The sequence below is a fragment of the Misgurnus anguillicaudatus genome, chromosome 15 (assembly GCF_027580225.2).
Source record: "Misgurnus anguillicaudatus chromosome 15, ASM2758022v2, whole genome shotgun sequence".
In the NCBI taxonomy this organism is placed as follows: Eukaryota; Metazoa; Chordata; class Actinopteri; order Cypriniformes; family Cobitidae; genus Misgurnus; species Misgurnus anguillicaudatus.
Window position 1 is genome coordinate 21,945,319 of NC_073351.2, and position 19,723 is coordinate 21,965,041.

Sequence of the window (19,723 nt, forward strand, 5' to 3'; positions counted from 1 at the left end):
GTCCCTCCCAGGCTACAGCGGCTTCTCTTCGTAAGCAGGAAGGAAATATTTACATCACATTTACATACACATTTACATATATATTAAGGCTCTCAAATGAGAACATTATCATCTGTAAAATAACTGATTTTTAACTTATTGTACTACATTAAACATTGATGTGTCATCTTGCCTTTAGATTCTTCTGTTTTTTTACTGCAACAACCATATAATGCCTGAGTCACATCAAGGAGTGTAGTGAGATATTTAATCACTTGACAATGTGTAAAACATCAGATTAATACATTTGCAAGAATAAATAACAGGAAAATCTTTCAATATAATTCAAAGTTGATTATATGGACATACTGTGCATTAAGACAGTTCCTGTTTTGTTTGCTATATACTGCAGACATAACCACAGTCATGTGTTTAACATAAGGAAGTTAAAAGTTACACATGCAAACCTGTTTTTTTACAGTCTATGATGCAAACTACACTTAAGAACTAACTCTAGTAATTTGTTGTGAGATGCTGTTAAAAATAAAATGTTGTACACTCATAAATATTCCAGTTATATTGGTGGTATAATAAAAGCTATAGAATTCTTTTTTTTAAGTATTTTAGTTTGCAAGGTATAACTCACAAAATAATTCAACTTGGGGTTTAAAAACCAACATAAAATAGAGAAAACATACATTTGTGCATGTATAGGTGATGTATCTCTAACATCTCTATAACTTAAACAAGTGTATTTTACAATAAATATGTTTTACAATGCATCCTCTAACTACAACACCGATTAAAGTATAGTTGACCAACAAGTTTCAGTGTCACATTGTGTCACATTGTCACAATTCCACATATGGTGTTCAGATCCTTTGTATAGCAAATACTGCACGTGTACTAGTGAATGTACTAATAAAAACAAGTAACAATACAGTTCATAATAAAAGACACAGGGATATTCTTGAAGATTTATCTTGTATCTCTTTGTTTTGCTTTCTTTCTGTGTCCTTTATCCTTTTGGGTCTCTACAGGCATTACAAAATTAACCTTGAATCAACTGATATGTGATTCAGAATAATAGATACTTTATCTTTTTGAAGTTTTGTAATGTTTACATACTGAGTGCGAGTGCTCGCGCTTAGTGACTCCCTCCCTGAATCCACAAAGCATACAATGTGTTTCCAGACATAGAGGAACAGCTAACAACTGAAAAACAACTAGTAGGTCCATTGTTATTATATTTGTTTATTAATGAAAATTTTATCTGCATTTTGACTAGTTTGTGGGAAAGCAATTTTTTATAAATATAGTTATATAGTCTAAATCCTTCCTTTTTGGCCATGTTAAATCTGGATTCTTTATGAATTTCCTGTATTTTAAGTTTTTGAGACACCAAATAATAACAGTAGGTTTTATAGCACTGGTAGAACAACTGTAAAAATTATCTGGCTTAAAGGGATAGTTCACAAAAAATATATTTTGAGAAATAATGGTAAACACACAGCATATAGTGTCCATTGACATCCATAGTAGGAAAAAATATGTAAATATTTACAAAAAAATTATTCATCATTTATCACAATATTTCCAAAATAAATACTTAAATACAATACTTCCAAATTTTTTCTTACTATGGAAGTCAATGGACCATATATCCCTACAGAAAAATCCAGCTAAGACCAGCATAAGCTGGTAGCTGGTTTTAGCTGGTTTAAGGTTGCAGTAGCTGGTTTAGTTGGTCCTCCCTGCCTGGCAAAGCTGGTTAAGCTGGTGGATCAGCTGGTCTTCCAGCCTGACCAGCTAAGTCCAGCTAGACCAGCTTAAAAAGTGACCAAAACACAGCTAGACCAGCTTGCTACACCAGCAAAACTAGCTAAAACCTAGCTGGGAGACAAGCTAAAACCAGCTCACCTGCTTATGCTGGTCTTAGCTGGATTTTTCAGTAGGGATGCTGTGTGTTTACCATAATTTCTCAATATATCTTATTTTGCGTTCATCAGAAAAAAGAAATTCATACAGGTTTAGAACAACATAAAATTGAGTAAATGATGACTTTTTTGGGTGAACTATCCCTTTAAGTTGTTTTGTTTAATAAATGTTTTATTATTTATCTTGACAAAAATTTAATTATTACAACTTATAAAATTAAGTCGACATATTTGAACTTTATTTTATAAGGTATAAGAACTATCTATAGTCAATATAAATAATATTAAGTAGAAATTACTTGTAAATCATTTGATCAAACAAAAAAATATAAGGGAGCAAAGAATTTTTATGTGTGGTAGAGAATGCAAAAATGGTTTTGGATTCAAATTCTAGAAAATATATGGGCCGGCACAAATGTACACCCCAAATGTACACTAAACTTATCTGTATTAAAGGGAAAAAAGATCAGAGACCCCTATTGACTTCCATAGTATTTTTTTCCCTATGGAAGTCAAAGTGGCCTCTGATCGTTTTGGTTACAAACATCGCTCAAAATATCTTCCCTCGTGTTCATCAGAACAAAGAAATGTATACAGGTTTGTGGCAACATGGGAGTTAAGTAAATTAACATAAAGTAAATTATGACAGAATTTTTGGTTGAACCAGTCAGTTGTAAAAATGTAACAAAGGGAGAAAGGGCTTTATAAAAATAATTCGTCATTTTGACCACTAGATGGCAGAGGTTAAGTACTTATGTCAGTAGGGCTATTTGATGAAAGGAGATCCTATCTGAATGATCAAGGACAAAAAATGCGCAAAAAAATCGTCACGTGTTACTAAACATACTGGTGGCCATTAAACTACTAAAGTCATCTTAAAGCTACACAGTAATCTTTCTTTATCTTTCATAGTTTCTCACTTTACTTTTATGTACCAGTCTGATCGTTTGAAGTGACTTTTTGGGCACAAAACACTTTATAAATGTTTCAGGGACATACCTGAACACAGAAAGAAAACACAAAACAGCCTCTCCTCTTAAACTAGGACAAAGAGCAGCTGATACAGACATGTAACCATGGTGACCAGGTGACGTCTCACATTCCGACTTGAGCTCTCCAATTTCAGGGGACGGGACTGTGACCAATACTCATTCACCTCAATCAAACTCACTAAAATTCTTCAAGTCTGTAGTAAACAAGTCAACCAGAAGCCAATCAAGTTCAAATTGATTCTGTATCACCACAGGTGGATTTACAGGTGGATACCAATTTAGATTTCTGCTATAGTCAAGATGCTGATCTAGGGCACTGCGATCTACGCGCATGCCTCTAGATTTGATCTAAAGCGAGTTATACTGCATTTAAGCTAAACATTAGCTTATATCAGTTCACAAATACCTTAAGACTCCAACCCTTTACTGTTTGACTCATATTTGCAATGGCTGACGTTCTTATAGGTTGTGTGACATGTCAGAGGCCAATCATACCATGTCAACAATTCTTTTTCTTGGACCTAATGCCTCTGGAATGCTGGGTAGGCAGCCGAGAGGCCGACGGTATACCGCCCGGGTCTGGTAACCTGCTGAGGGATGTAGGAGAAGCAGGGGAATGCAGAATCTTCAAAGCTAAGTGTACCGGCTAGTCTGGCAGCATTCCTTACACACAGATACGCACAGACGCACACATACACACCTCAAAAACCCACACAAATACTCTGCATCTCTTCCCTCAAAAGCAGGACATTGCTTTTTAATTGGTGTTTCGAATAGCTGAGTGTCCTTGGATCTTATCCAGTATTAAAAATATCACAAGTCTTGTTTCTCATCAAACATTAATGAAAACTGGTCTAGATTGACCATTTACAGTCCTCCTCAATGCAACAGAGGACTACGTGTTCTCGTCATGTTTTATTTGTGATCTGATAAACGGTAAAAATGTGACTACAATGAACATTTGCCAATAATGATAAAATCAACACTTAAGAGGTTGAGTGAACAATGCACTTTTGTACTCAAAGTTGCTCTTTGCTCATTTCTGGACGATATGTGCATTGCAAGTGAGGTGTGAATTAATGATGTCTTATATGACCTCACAACAGAATCATTTATAATTAATTTAAAAAAAAATTATTTTGACCTTGATTTTGCATGTTTGTATAACTATTAAAGTGGTAGTTCACCCAAAAATCATTTATTCACCATCATGTTGTTTAAAATCTATTTGAGTCTCTTAATTCTGTTGAACACCTGTGTGCTTACCATCTACGATCAAAATAACTTTTTGTGTTCAACAGAATGAGGAGGCTCGTACGGGTTTTGAACAGCATGAGGTTGAGTAAATATTGACAGAATTTTATTTACTAAATGATCTCAGTGGCATTTTTGTGTGAACACTCACAGGTAGGTCAACAAGGTTCAATGGGACGTAAATATCAGGCGTGAAAAACTAAATACATGGTTAGAGAATAAAGGAAATTGTTATTCGAGACAGATATGATTGGCATGTTGGTTTATTCAGTCAACACGGCTAAGGTATGAGAATCTGTCCTGTTAAGATGCTGTCTTTTTCTGTTGTCTTAATGTCACTTGTCAAAATCACAATTTGTATGAGTCCTTATATTCATGTTATTTACATTTATGCATGCAAAACAGTCATCTTACCTGCATTCAAGCTATACATTTTTACCTGAGATTTTTGCCTTTATTTAATAGCCAGTATTTAAAGGGCACTCCACTTTTTTTGGGGGTGTGCCCGTTTTCCAGCTCCCCTAGAGTTAAGCATTTGATTTTTGCTGTTTTGGAGTCCATTCGGCTGGTCTCCGGGTCTGGCGCTAGCACTTTTAGCATAGCTTAGCACAATCCATTGAATCTGATTAGACCATTAGCATCGTGCTAAACAAAATAACTAAAGAGTTTCGATATTTTTCCTATTTAAAACTTGACTCTTCTGTAGTTACATCGTGTACTAAGACTGACGGAAAATAAAAAGCTGCGATTTTCTAGGCAGATATGGCTAGGATCTATAGTCTCAAAAGTTTTAAATATGAAAAATATCGAAACTCTTTGGTTATTTTTTTGCGCGATGCTAATGGTCTAATCAGATTCAATGGATTATGCTAAGCTATGCTAAAAGTGCTAGCGCCAGACCCGGACATCAGCTGAATGGATTCCAAAATTGTAAGAATCAATTAGCTCTAGGGGAGCTGGAAAATGAGCATATTTTCAAAAAAAGTGGAATGTCCCTTTAAAGCAGGGGTGGGGGGCCCTGGGTCCTGGAGGGCCTGTCCTGCAGAGTTTGGTTCCAACCCTAATTAAACACACATGCATTTCATTTCCAAGTAATCCTGAAGACTTTGATTGGATTTTTCAGGTGTGTTTGATTAGGGTTGAAACTAAACTCTGCAGGACAATGGTCCTCCGGGACCGGGGTTCCCCACCCCTGCTTTAAGGAGATGACAGGAAAGTACAGGGTGGAGAGAAGGGTATGGGATCTCAAGTCGGGATACAAACTCAGGTCGCAGGATGTGCGCTCCACCATATGTTGGAGCACTGTCCACTACATCACCGATATTTATTACACTATTAACACATTGCTCTGTCAGTTAAGCTACAGGAACTTCTGTTAGTTTTGCTTCTGAAACATTGCATATGAAAAATATGCTTGGGTCAAGATGGCAACATTTCAGCAAATTACTGATAATTAAAGTCAAGTTGTTCCATGTTTTTCCTGGTAATATGAGGTCTAAGGAGAACCAGCAATGGGAGTATTTCATATCTTATCAGCTTATATTAACCAGACCTCTCTTGAATAACTTACATTCTTAAACATTCATCACCTAAGCGGTTAAAGCAATGCCTCTCTTTTCAAAGCCAAATTAAATTATCTCACACAAGTCTATGTGAGGAAGAAATCTCATTTTAGTCAGAAAATAATGGTCTGTAGGTGCACGTTAATGGATATTCAGTTCGCTCATATACAGCCTCATAACAGATCCGTCTACCTGTGAATGTGTTTATCTCACACCAGGGTTATCACTTGGCTTTCAGCGTTTAATGTGGATAGAAGATACATCCATCCATCTCCCTCACCTCTGGCTTACTTTGTGATGTAACTTCCTATGATGATATAAAACCAAAATGAGTCATGATAGAAAGTACAACTTAAACAGTTTAATCTGTTAAGTTTCTGTTTTCAGACAATACACCCTGAGTCAGTGAATAGATATAGTGTACAGCTCATAGTTAAATACTTTCTTTATCAGTTCACCCAGGTGGAAACATAGCCTACTTGGTCAGATGTCAGACAGACATTTGAAAAATAGCTGTGTGCTGACAAATAATAAGGCCAAATGGTGATTTCTGTTCAGATTTGGGAAAAAAACGTATGGCTCATCTGAGTCACCATTACCTTTGTGGGGAAATATCAAACAACATGAATACAAACTTTTTAACTATATTCCAGGAATTGGTTGGACCTGCATCAAAATGCAAAGTAAGATCAAACTACTGACTGTTGTGATGAGCAACAGGATTATCATCTGCCTCCACATTCCTGCATTCCTCTGCTTTCTATCATCATCTGAGCTGGACTGAGGCCCACAGCGAGGGCGAGCAGAGCTGAACAACTGAGCAGACCACAAGGAACACAAATGAAAGTCTTAATAAAAAACAGTAGAGTAAATGACATAGCAGTAAATGACAGAAAAACGAAGATAATAAAATGGAAACAAATCAAACATCTTATGAGCAGCAGATGTCACTTTTTTTTCTACTAATTTTTATGTTAATCTATCCAGAATAGTTCAGATTTTTGGGAACCTTTTAATATTACACTGGAATGCGGAATAGTTTAATAAAAAATATTTTTGCCATCATTTGCCAAACCTTCATGATTTTCTTCCACAGAACACAATTGGATCAGCTCAACCTTAGGCAATGCTGGAAAAAAGCTATGCCAACAATCCTAAAAAAATCTGGATTTGAGTATTTGATGAATGCTTTAGTTCATAAATCTTTAATAATATTGACTTTTGATTGCAGACTTGGCAAACCTGTGCGTAGTTTGTGACATATTGAGATCTTTTCTGAAAGACATTTGTAAGATATCCGTGTCTTTGTCTCTGGAGAAATATCTGAGATGCAGGAGGCTTTCGTTTGCTTTTTATTCAATCTCATTTATGTTTAGGATAAATAACTGAGGTAGGCTATTAAACAAATATCATCTCTAATTTTTCTTTCTTATAAAAGATAGCATACATTTAAAACAGCATAAGATTTTGGGTGCAATATCTATCCCTTCAAGTATTTTAAAAGCAGGTATTAAATCATTAATTCGGAGAAAGAAAGGCAGCTCAAACAGAAAACGTGTCAAGAGGTGTCAAATATAAGAAATATCCTGGCACTAGGAGCAGGTGGCAAGATTTCCATAAATGGATCACCAGTTTTCGTCTCCACTTTCAAAGAAATGTTCCTTCAGAGTTTCGTCTATTGTGTCATGACATCATCTGACATAAATTGATAACCTAGGTGTGCTCACGCGGCGGTGCGCGGATATATCAGCCAATGACATCGAAGTTCCGCGAGAGCGATTCGTAGGCACAGCTCCCGCGGTACTTCAATGTCATAACCTGCTCAGTCTGCGCAGCGCTGCATGAAGTCCAACACCTATTACTTTTGACACTACACCACGCCTACTAGTGGCGGGGCCTTCTGACGTAATTGTTATTGAAAGCACTAGATCCCGCCCACAACCGGGAAAACGGCTCTAACACAAATCAGTCCGTGCTTGGGAAGCAGTACTGCGCCTTCACCGGCCGCTTACTCCTGCATCTAGTGTCACGCGCGTGTGAAACCGCCCGTGGGAATATAGGCTACGCCGCGAAAATGTCACGGCACCATCAGCGGACGCCGCTGAAAAACGAAGACAGTGTGGTGGAGGTGAAGAGCAAAGTAAGTCAATGGCATCAGTGTTGCATTGCGTGCTTTTGACAGCGTGTGTATGTAAACACCGGTGTTCACGCGGCGCTCGGCGGGTGCGCGCAATCGCGCGGCGCGTTTTTGGGGGGTTTGCGTACTAATCCTGCCATTTAGAAAGAAACGCTGATGGTGCTGATGAGAGATTTGTGTGTATGTCAGCCTCATTGAGGTGTCTGTGTGAGGTCTGTGTGTGATGTGTGATACACGGTTCTGGTGCAGTGTGACGATCCGTACAGATAGACAGACGTGCGCAATGAGGCGATCGGGGCCCTGCTGATCAATTATACATGTTAACGAAGAGCCAAATCCCGCAGTCCTGGTTTTAATAAGATCATAAGATTCATTTAAGAGACCTGAATCATATGAGTTTTGTATTACATAAACCTGATTAGACGTCTATGGAGGAGTTTGTTTTGGGTTGCGCGTTACGCTTCGCCAGTTTTTATTCATTTACAAGAAGTAACCAGATATTAACGGTATTTGACAGTTCAACGTTAAAATATCAATAAATAACATGTGTTGAAATATTAGGCTTTACTGATGTGTAAACAAACCTCATGTGTGGGGGAGCGCATACTTTGCTATCTGGTCCACCCATTAAATTAATTTTATTATAGTAAAAGTATAGTAATTGTGGTTTTGGATAATTGATTGTCACTTATATTAAGGGTTTACTACAGATATCACATTTAAACTATCATGGTACATATGTGGTTACTATGGTTTTACTACAAATACCTTATTGTTGTAAAACCATGGTTCATTTTAGTAAGGGGTGCATGAAGCGGCCACCATAACAAACAAACTGTTATATAATATATACACTACTGTTAATCCATCAGAGTATTTTCATACCTTTAATCACTTTTCTTATGCTCTGTTATCAATTGTTTTTGGTGTCTGGTATGTTGGAGTCGATGTGCTCAGTTTACTTATTGGAAAATATACTCTACAATCTGCCAAAAAGATCGGGGTATGTTTTATTATTCTTCCATCTTGAAAAATGTTAGGTAGGCAAGGCATATGTGTATGAAAGATGAGAATAAAAACAAAACTCATCTACATTCCAGTAAAATTACAGGCCACCGTATGAACAGAAATACTGCTGAATGTTGATAGTATTTTTGTGTTATTCTTGCCTGAACTGGCTAATTGAATCATTTCAGGCCTCCTGAGGTTCTGGTTTTCATTACAGGGAGTGTATAGTGTTTGGTGACACTCTTCACATCCTAAGAGGAAATTGGAAGAAATTGTTCTCCTCTCCCTCATGCTTTTGACGGATTTCTGTCTCGGTTATCGCTTATTCATTGTGATGACATTTTTAGAGAGCAAGTAGTTTAAGGTTTGAGTGGAAATGAAGTGATGAAAATGAAGATTTTTTTAAAGAACAGGCAATGTTATCATAGTTAAAGTATGAAAGGTATGATTGTTTTTGATCGCCTGTATAACTGTGGTGATCACGCATAACATCTCAAATACACTTTTGGTGATCTTACTTATGCCAAGTATATTGTGAAATAATAGCTTAAATAAGTTGCATGAAGGAACATTGTCGCATGGCATATTTTGTATATGACTTAAAGGTGCAGTGTGTAATTTTTAGAAGGATCTCTTGACAGAAATGCAAAATAATATACAAAACTATATTATCAGTGGTGTATAAAGAAGACCTTTCATGAACTGTTATGTGTTTATTACCTTAGAACGAGACCTTTTTATCTACATACAAAGAGGGTCCCCTTACATGGAGGTCGCCATTTTGTACCGCCATTTCTACAGAAGCCCTTACCGGACAATTTTTTTGTTAAGTTGTCTCCGACGATGACATGTTTGTCCTGTGGCTTCTCTATGTGTTTCAAAAGCAAGAGGTGAGCAGTGGACTGAGCCGTTGGTTGCAATTCGCAACCTCACTGCTACTGCTAAAATGTACACACTACACCTTTAAATGTTATTTTATTTTACAGATCACATATTGACAAACATACAGGCCTATGAGAGCCAGTGGTCATCTTTCTTGCTTTAAAAATGTTTTCCTATTTACAAAAATAAATCTAAAGGTCCCGTTCTTTCTGTGTTTTTGAAGCTTTGATTGTGTTTACAGTGCGCAATATAACATGTGTTCATGTTTCACGTGTTAAAAAACGCATTATTTTTCACACAATCTACTTATCTCTATAGCGCTGTTTTCACTGTCCTAAAAACGTGCTGATGTCTTCCTTGTTCTATGAAGTCCCTACTTCAGAAATACGTATCGAGTTGTGATTTTGTAGCTTGTTTAGTGTGTTGTGATTCGATTGCGTTAGCTTAGCTGGCGACTGACGTATTCCTGTGGGCGGAGTTTAGTCAAAAAACTGTTCAACTGACGTCATAAAAGCAGGAAGTAGAGGACTGAAGTCCAAACCGGACGTTCGCTGTAGGCTTTGAAAGGCGAATTCTGTTAAAGAAATTATATCACCTGGCAGTGAACTTTGAGCTTTATCATTTTACAGGTCATTTTATTTACATTACACACTAACTAGGGTTTAAAAAATGGGATCAGGAAGAACGTGACCTACTGCAATACTCTAAATTAAAATGATTTTCAAACTGACATTTCTCTTATGGTAAGTGTATACCTCACGTCTGTTCGTACTATGTTCTCCACCATGAACTATAGTATTATTGATACGAGAGGAAGTCATTGGCCTAACTCACTTCTTCCTCATAAACTGAGCAATCTGACTGAATATGTCCACTATTCTCAGCGGTGACGAGAGCTCTTGAGATGAATTCCCCATCCACTCTGTGTGGCCCGGGGAAGCTCAGTGTTTTAATGCCACTATTCTCATCTCTTTATCTCTAGTACTTGATTAGATTGACCCTCCCTTTGTTCCTCACAGCTTTTTTCACCCTAATGGCTTTCGTAGAGTTGCAAGTGCACATCAAAAAGCTTTACAGCTGCAATAGCCAATAAAATTGCCACTAAGAATCAGCTCTGAATATGAGCGTGTTCATTTTCAAGACAATCCAACATACTGGAATGCCTTTTCAAGTATACACTACTATAATCTGGTAAAGGCATGATTGATCTAGCGAGCTAAGTGCTGTGCATCAAGAGCCTGTTTTTTGTGTGGTTGCGTCATGCAATGACTAACATGATTGTGGTTTCGCTGCAGTTTGAGGCAGAGTACCGAAGGTTTGCTCTGAAGAAAAACGGAGCCGGAGGCTTCCAGGAATTCTACCAGCTCCTGCAGACCATTCATCGGATCCCCGGAGTGGACGTGCTGCTGGGCTATGCCGACATACATGGAGATCTACTTCCTATCAACAACGATGACAACTTCCACAAAGCACTGTCCTCAGCCAATCCGCTGCTTCGGATTATTATTCAAAGGAGAGGTAAGATGCTACGCTTTTCGTATGATACAAAAATCGGTTTTGGCCCCCAATGGATTAGTAGGGCGTCTGTGTGTCCAAACCATGATAGGCATGGTAAGTGTTCGAAAAGTATATGTGATGCTGGTGTAGCAGCACAGAAATTAGGTTCAGGCCAGGACACGGGACATTGATGTATTAGATACAATGTTAAAGATTTATATTTAAGTCTTGGTGCTGTAAAAGAAGTACATTAGTGTGTGTACGTTTTTTTCGTTCATAACTTGGCTGGTGCTGCGTCTTATAGTTAGGCGCGCCTTGTAATTCAGTATGAATTAATTTTGACATTTATGAGGCAAGAGACATCATTACCGTCTACAGCCGCGAGAGTCCGCCATATGCTGCTTCTGTATTTATGTAATTCAATGAATTCAGTGATGTGGAATGACGAGTATGCGAACTTCATGCTAGTTGGCTTGTTCGGTTAATTTAGCCTATTCAACCTTCCAGGTAAGTTCTGTATGCTATGGTTTATCGTTTAAATAACTGATAATATTACTTTAACGTACAGACATCTATTCAGCCTGCTGTTCTGTCTGCTATAGTTTAGTTGAATAACTTGCCTTTCCAGATTAAATGTCTGTTCTTTGGCTTGGATATTGTGAAATAATTTTTTTTAATAAACGCGACGAATAGTCCACTGTGACTTATATATGCTATTTCGTCTTAATGATGCGTTTTTGCATGATGCGGCTTATAGTCCGGAAAGTTCGGTATGTGAAAAAGAGAAATCCATGCACGTAGGATGCACTGTAAAAGAGAGAAGCAATGATCGCAAGTACTTAAAGGAACAGTATGTAGGATTGTGGCCAAAACTGGTATTGCAATCACAAAACTTTGGCTAAAACTGGTACTGCAATCACACAACTGGTGGCCAATACACAAAATGACAACATAAACATCAGTTGAGGGCTGCAAGTCCACTTTTTAAATCACAATATCCTGGCCAGACCAGTGTTGTCAGTGATATAAGTATTTGAAATGAAAATCATTTCTTAATGTCTAGGGACATATCAGGGCCATTTTATGATTAATTGATATAAATTTCTTACATACTGTTCCTTTAAGGCTGATCGTTTTTTGCTGCCATATGGCACTGAACTTATTTTATTCCAAACGGAATATAAAAGCAACCCAGCAGTGTGATGATGGGCATGTGGATGAGCACAGTTATGGGTTATGATGTCATGTTTTGATAGATGGGCGTAAGCATTAGGTGCCAGTCAGACCCATCTCTGTTTCATGACTGTTATGGTACAGTGCCAGCCCTGAGGTGTTGAGTTTGATATCTGTGCGGAGGAGTGATGGAGCTCTCTCTCTCTCTCTCTCTCTCTCTCTCTCTCTCTCTCTCACTCTCTCTCTCTCTGCTTGTCTATATGCTCCTTTGTCATTTTTCACCACCCCCTCTGCCCACCCTCCTGTTTCTTAATCATCCTTGATGCTTGATGTCATATCACAGTGTTCCAATCTAAATCTGAACTGCAGCATTGCAGCATTGAGGAAATGTTTGTGTAGCACAAACATTAGTAGATTGTTTTTCTCATTGTCAAATCTTTCTTCCTTATTTTAATGTTCTGTTTGTTTACGCCGCCTGTTCTAATCCAACGTGTAAGGAACTGAGTACCATTGTTTTGAGTTTAAAGAGTTGATGTAATTCAAAAGAAGATCAATTTAATTTAGTAAGAGCTTAAATCTGATTAACATTGCATTTCATGTCTAACTATGTGACAAATTCACTATTAGTGAGTCTTAATTAGATAATACAGCTGTTGTATCCTTTCACCTCGTCATTTGATGTTTTTGTGGTATCTCTATATATTGTTTAAATTACAACCATAGGGATTTCGTCTGAAAGAGTCTAGAGACGGATGCTTGTGGCAGGTTAAATACATACAGGTGCACATGTTCCGCTTTGTTGGTTTGACGGTTGGGTGAGAACATCAAATGTGAGGAATGCAGTGCAAAGGCAGGTGGATTATAACAGGAACTTATGTCTTTGGTGAAAATTAGGCAGGGTGAGTTATTTCTGAACAGGTTAGTTGTTTCAAGTGTGTGTGTGTGTAGGGTTGCCTCTAGTTTGACACACATGGATTATGGCTATTCAGATGTTATTTCCACTGTGTGGTAAGTCATAAAACAAAAAGAGAGAAAAAATGTGAAAAGCGGATAAACTTTTTATGCCAGTGCTTTGTGTAAGAACGAGACAGAAATAATACTTTGGTTTAACATAATCTGAATTTGCATAACAGATGGACCTCATTATGTGTATGTGTTGTAATGACAACAACAATATTTATTCAGTTGTACCCAGACAAACCTTTTACACGCCCTTTGGTGACATGTAATAAATAAGCTCTTTGTTACTGTAATTGATTCTGAATATTAAGTTGTAGTCAATTTAACCAAAACATTTCATTTATTCGTGTATGGGGTTGCGTATGAGTAATGTCATTTCTCTTGAGTACAAAAACAAATAACTAGTAACGTAATATCCTACCAAATATGTGTGGTTTTTTATTGCAAGCTCAGTGTTTAATTGATGTGTGAAACCATATTAACCAAAACAGAAACCTCAAGCATTTTTAAACATTTAAACATTTACCATTGACCTAAAGCGAGCTTTTGATACAGTAAACCACAAAATACTCTTATCTAAATTGACATATTTTAATTTCTCAGAGCAAGCTCTTAAGTGGATAAAATCATACTTGACCTGTAGAAAGCAATGTGTTTGTATAAATGACACAAAGTCTCCATTTAGTGATTGTCCAGTTGGGGTCCCCCAAGGCTCCATACTTGGTCCGATTTTATTCACACTTTACATAAATGACCTGCCTGAGGCATGCAAAAATGTTGATGTCCAAATGTATGCAGATGATGCTGTGATCTTTACTCATGATAAAAACTACGTAGAGATAGCCGCTACCCTTACATCAGCAATGGCTTTATTCTGTCTATTTAAATGTGTCTATTTGTATTTTTCATGGATATTCTTATTCCTTGTTGTCCTAGTGAATTAATGTGGTATGTTGTTGGTTATGTTCTGGTTAGTGTTTGTTACCGGCCTAGGGACTACAGATGAAAAGTAGTATTTTTTTACTAATTCTGGCATATTTACATGTTGTTTGTCTTTACAACATTGTTCATGAATATGTATGGTCCCTATTAAATAAATAAATACAAATACAAATAAAACAATATGTTGGAGAGCAGTCAACACACCCAGACACCAGGACTGGCACTGCCTTTGAAAAGTAGACGTATCTGTCCTGGCCAAGCATCAGAGGCAAAAGTGCATTATGGGTAGTCAGCCAAGAAATTGGCAGTCGCTGCTCAGAAATATGAGTTTACATCTTGTACCAAAGTGAGTAGGAATGTGTAAAACCTTTTCCTAATGACTTTTAGGACGTTTCTTAAAATGACTGATAATTCAACACAGTTTCTCTTTTATAATGGCATTGGATAGTGCCCCATTTTTAAAGCTTCTAAAATGCATGCATCAAAAACTAATCTATACATTTATTAAATGTCTTCCCAAGTGAAGCGATGGGTTCTTGTAAGGAATGTTTATTTTTTCAAACTTCATAAACTATGGTCGTACACATGTTTAGGAGAGAGTTGAGGTCAGTGTGAAGGCTGACCTCTGACCCAACGTTACAAAGAGCATTGCTTCACCTTAGAAGACATAACTATGAATCATTTTTTGTGGATAAATGCCATTATAAAGCTGGAAATAGCCAGGATATTATTTAAAATGCACCTATTTCATTGCTAAAAACAATGTTATTTTGTGTATTTAGTATAATACAATGTGTTCACGTAGTTTATGGTTCAAAAAAACACTTTATTTTCCACATACCAGATATACTGCTTTCGTTAAACGTTGTGATTTTGTACAAAGCTCATCAATCTGAAAAGTGCCGTATCTCTGATTGGCCAGCTAATCTGTACGTTGTGATTGGCCTGAATACCTCTGACGTCAGCCGGATATGTGACGCTCCTTACCGTGTTTGAAAGATTCGATCACAATGCAATGCTGACAGGAGTTAACTAACAGGCTGTGAGTCCAAGCGGGAGGAATTATAATATGTCGGTCTTGTCCACGTCAACAGGCCCAGGAAGTAAACTATTGCCTACGTTTGTTTGTTGTAGTCCAAGAAAAGAGATTTAAGTTGGAAACGATAACTCGCGTCATCGTTTACTATGGGATTTGTACCTTTTGCATATCGTTAACGTAAAAGCGAAATGTAAAAGCGTGAATCGGACGATAGTTGCTCTTTAACCTCCTAAGACCCAACCTTTGGTTTGTCTTATTTTTCAGATTTCTACCAGCTATTTTGGGGTTAGGAAGAAATAATAAATCTAATACCAAATATTTTTCTAAGAACATGAAGCAGTGTATTTGTCCATGTTTATGTACAACAGGTTCCAGTTACACAGAATTAAGTATTATGGTGAAAACATAAAAAAAAGTGATGTCCACAGGTCTTAGGAGGTTAATATAACTCAGATGTATTATTTAATATAACTCAGTGTTTTACTGAAAGAAGGAAGTCATATAAATCTTGGGGGTTGGTAATATATGGGCTAATTTTCATTTTGGGGTGAACTATCCCTTTAAGAATGAACCTGCAGAACTTTTTTTAAGGATTTCACATCTTGTTTATGTATATAAGTGTTTCTTTGTTGTCAGCACCAGTTTTCAAATTTAAGGCAATGAAATGCTCACTATTTGTGGTTGAAAGTATTAGTAAATGCCTATTTTTCTATTTAAAGTCTAAGCAGGCTTTAGATTAGCCCCCCTTCCCCAATTCTTGTACCAAACTCCAACCCCAGTGCTCAAGCACCCTGCTGTACATTTCTGGGCTTAAAGTGTGGATCTGTTTAATGAAGCCCTGTTTGAAGGACGAGGGCAAGATTTCAAAGGGGGCTTATCACTGTGTCAGCCAGGCAGTCTTGAAGGGGCTGTCAGTAGATTACAGCTTCATCTGTTCTATGGGTGAAATGTCATTTTTCTGTTGTTGTCGGGGGATTCTTTCATATTTTTGTGATCAAAGTCTGGCTTTTGCATTATATTGCATTATTATGGTGTCAGCATTAATGCTTGGTATGTAGAGATCCCACAATTCTCATTTATTCTTGTTGGGGCGGTTTCCACAGACAGGCTTATCCCAGTCCCAGACTAAAATGCGTGTTTGAGCTGCCTTCATTTAAAAACATGTTGACCTGATTTCTCTTAACATACTGTCTATAAGTGCTATTGTTTTGTGTCAAGAATGAACATCAGTATTGCTTTTTTATATGGTATGTTTGTAAAAACTGCCACATATCTTTAAAATCAGTATAGTTTACCTTTATATGTAATCGTATTATAATCGGTGTTGAGGTAACGCATTACAAGTAATGAAGTAATGAGTATCTGAAGTAACGAGTAAAGTAACGCATTACTTTATAAATGTACACATTAATATTTGAGTTTTTTTTACTTTTACTTTTCAGTTTAATTAATTAGATGTACTGCATTAAACTGAACGTACTAACATAGAAATATACGGAGCCCCTAAGGGGACATGGACCAAAAATTAAATAGAGTTAGTTTTGCGATAGTTAGAAAAGCAAAAAACTTAGAAAGCGAAAGTTTCACGTGCGCGCGCGATAGTTTCACGTGAGCATGCGAAACTAATCTTTAAAAAAAATTCTGCACATGGCTTCGCGTGAGCACATGAAACTAAACTTTAATTTTTTTTACTCCAATGTCACCTTAGGGGCTCGGTCGAAATACACACTCTCTGCGTGAACAGTTTCAGTCAGAAATGGAGATGGGAGCCCAGAGCTTGACATTTTTGCGATGGAAATATGCAATTTCTGAATACAGAACTTCTGAGTCATAAAAACACCTGCAAAGTAAAAAAAAGTAACGCAAAAGTAACTTAAAAGTAACGTAAGCATTACTTTCCATGAAAAGTAACTAAGTAACACAATTAGTTACTTTTTGGGGAGTAACTTAATATTGTAATGCATTACTTTTAAAAGTACCTTTCCCCAACACTGATTATAATGCAATAACAATAATTTTTAAGTGTGATTCAAATACTTTTTGGTCCACTGTATTTAGGCATCTATGTATCTGGATGGTTGTTTCAAGTTTATTAATGAATGAATGAGTTTATTTATACAAGCGTTTGTGTGATTTTTGACATTATGTAATTTGTGTGGTACATAGATGTTTTTTTTTTAGCTTTTTTAAAGGAACACGCCCACATTTTGGGAATTTAGCTTATTCACCGTATCCCCCAGAGTTAGATAAGTCCATACATACCTCTCTCATCTCCGTGCGTGCTGTGGCTCTGTCTGACGCAGCCCCCGCTAGCTTAGCTTAGCACAAAGACTGGAAGTGGGTGGCTATAGCTAGCATACTGCTCCCAATAAGTGACGGAATGGCGCGATCATTTTCCTATTTGTGTGTTGTGATTTGTGTGGTCAGACCGTGTACAAATGGCAAGGTGGTGTGAGACACGGCGATCTTTTGGCGGTGTACATACTGAGAGCTGTGTTCTCTGGGGGCGAGGCACTGCCGCATGGGCGGAGTGATCTGCTCGCAGCACACGAGAAGCCCCTGGTGAGGAGCAGAGAGTTCGGTCAGAGTTGTGCGAATCGCTCCGCCCATGCGGCGGTGCTTCGTCTTCGGAGAGTGTGGTTCTCAGTGTGTATGCTGTTGGAGGATCGCTGTGTCTCATATCACCTTGTTGTTTGTACGCGGTTTGACTGTGCAGGTCACGGCACATGAGTGGGAGAATGATCGCGTTGTTTTGTCGCTTATTGGGAGCAGTATGCTAGCTATAGCCACCCACTTCCAGTCTTTGTGCTAAGCTAAGCTAGCGGGGGCTGCGTCAGACAGAGTTACAGCACGCACGGAGATGAGAGAGGTATGTATGGACTTATCTAACTCTGGGGGATACGGTGAATAAGCTAAATTCCCAAAATGTGGGCGTGTTCCTTTAACTCCAATGACTGATGTGTTGCTTTTTCACAAAGGAAATAAAACACCAGGAACTAACAACTGGTTAGACCCGTTCTTAGGAATGGGTTTTTAAATGCGTCATTGCAATGCTTTCTGCGTATTGTACAGAAATGTCCACCATTTTCAAGAACTGCTGAACACATGAACTGTTGACCTTGATGAACATTTTACATTTACATTTAGAATTTTGTCCGACTCGGGTAGCAGCTTATTAAACATACACTCCTAAAAATAAAGGTGCTTAAAATGTTCTTCACAGCAATCATACCGAAGAACCATTTTATTCCTTTTAATAATCTAAAGAACCTTTTTTTTCATTTTAATACTATTAATACTATGACAAACACAGATGCTTTGAAGATCTAACCATACATTTGCTAACCATATGTATGAGACCGTTCTGGATTGATTGACATGAGGATGTGATGTATCCCGTGAGCTGGTGGGATTATCAGAGGTCCCTAATTAGATCTCGACCCCACCCGGATATCTCAGACCGGGGCTTTTAGATTGAGTCTGGACGGAGCATAGAGAGAGATTGATCTGGCTTTTAGCATGAGCTCATCGCATTCGAGCGTTTGCCGGCCAGATGGGGACCAGCAAAACCTTGCACCTTTTAAGAGGACTAATGGGAGGAAGCGTAATTTTGTTGATGAAATTTGGGGTCATTTTAATTTTAATTTAGATTAGGATACATAATCTCCTCTGTATCTCTGATATGCGCGAGTCATTAATCTTGTTGATATAGTTTAGTAATCTTTTGATGAGGTTCATTGAGCGGCATTAAGGAAGTGTTTTTCCTCAAGCCAATGACAGGGACATTCCTGTTTTCTTACATATGATGCAGGACATCAAAAAACCATTTGGTTCATTAATGCACCCGCCTTTTCTCCACTACTTGCTAATTCCCCTTCTGACAAATGACATAATGTTGGTGATATAATGGTGTTAGATATATTACAAAGAGCTTTCTTTTCTTTCTTTCTTTCTTTCTTTCTTTCTTTTCAAGGATCCCATGAGCAAAATTTCTTAGTTCTGATAAACACAAAGGAAGAAATTAAAAAAAATTGTAACCAAACCGTTTGTGGGCCCCATTTACTTCCATAATAGGAACAAATAATACTATGGAAGTAAATGGGGTCCACAAACGGTTTGGTTACAAACATTTCACAAAATATCTTCCTTTGTGTTCCTCAAAACAAAGAAATTTATACAGGTGTGTAACAACATGAGATTGAGTAAATGATGGTGAACTATCCCTTTAAGAAAAACTCTTCATCTCATGTGGCAAGTGTCTCTTGAAAACCGAACTTTCCCTTTTCTCGTCTATATTGGTTGAATGAGTTTAGCACATAGCAGTGTGGCTTTGGCTATTAAGTGAGATAAATTGTATGTGT

General features: G+C 37.6%; 1 protein-coding gene across 3 annotated transcripts in view; it reads left to right on the plus strand.

The window, feature by feature from the left end:
• The first annotated feature begins 5,158 nt into the window (after positions 1 to 5,158).
• The window catches only part of pard6a (par-6 family cell polarity regulator alpha), a 34,005-nt gene continuing 19,440 nt past the window's right edge, over positions 5,159 to 19,723 (plus strand). The window contains exons 1-3 of one of the 3 annotated variants that reach the window (XM_055173841.2): positions 5,159 to 6,267; positions 6,378 to 7,864; positions 11,047 to 11,269. In XM_055173841.2, the coding sequence (XP_055029816.1) occupies positions 7,799 to 7,864; positions 11,047 to 11,269 (289 nt within the window). In that variant the 5' untranslated portion in view covers positions 5,159 to 6,267; positions 6,378 to 7,798. The other 2 variants (XM_073853590.1, XM_055173842.2) reach the window with 2 other exon arrangements.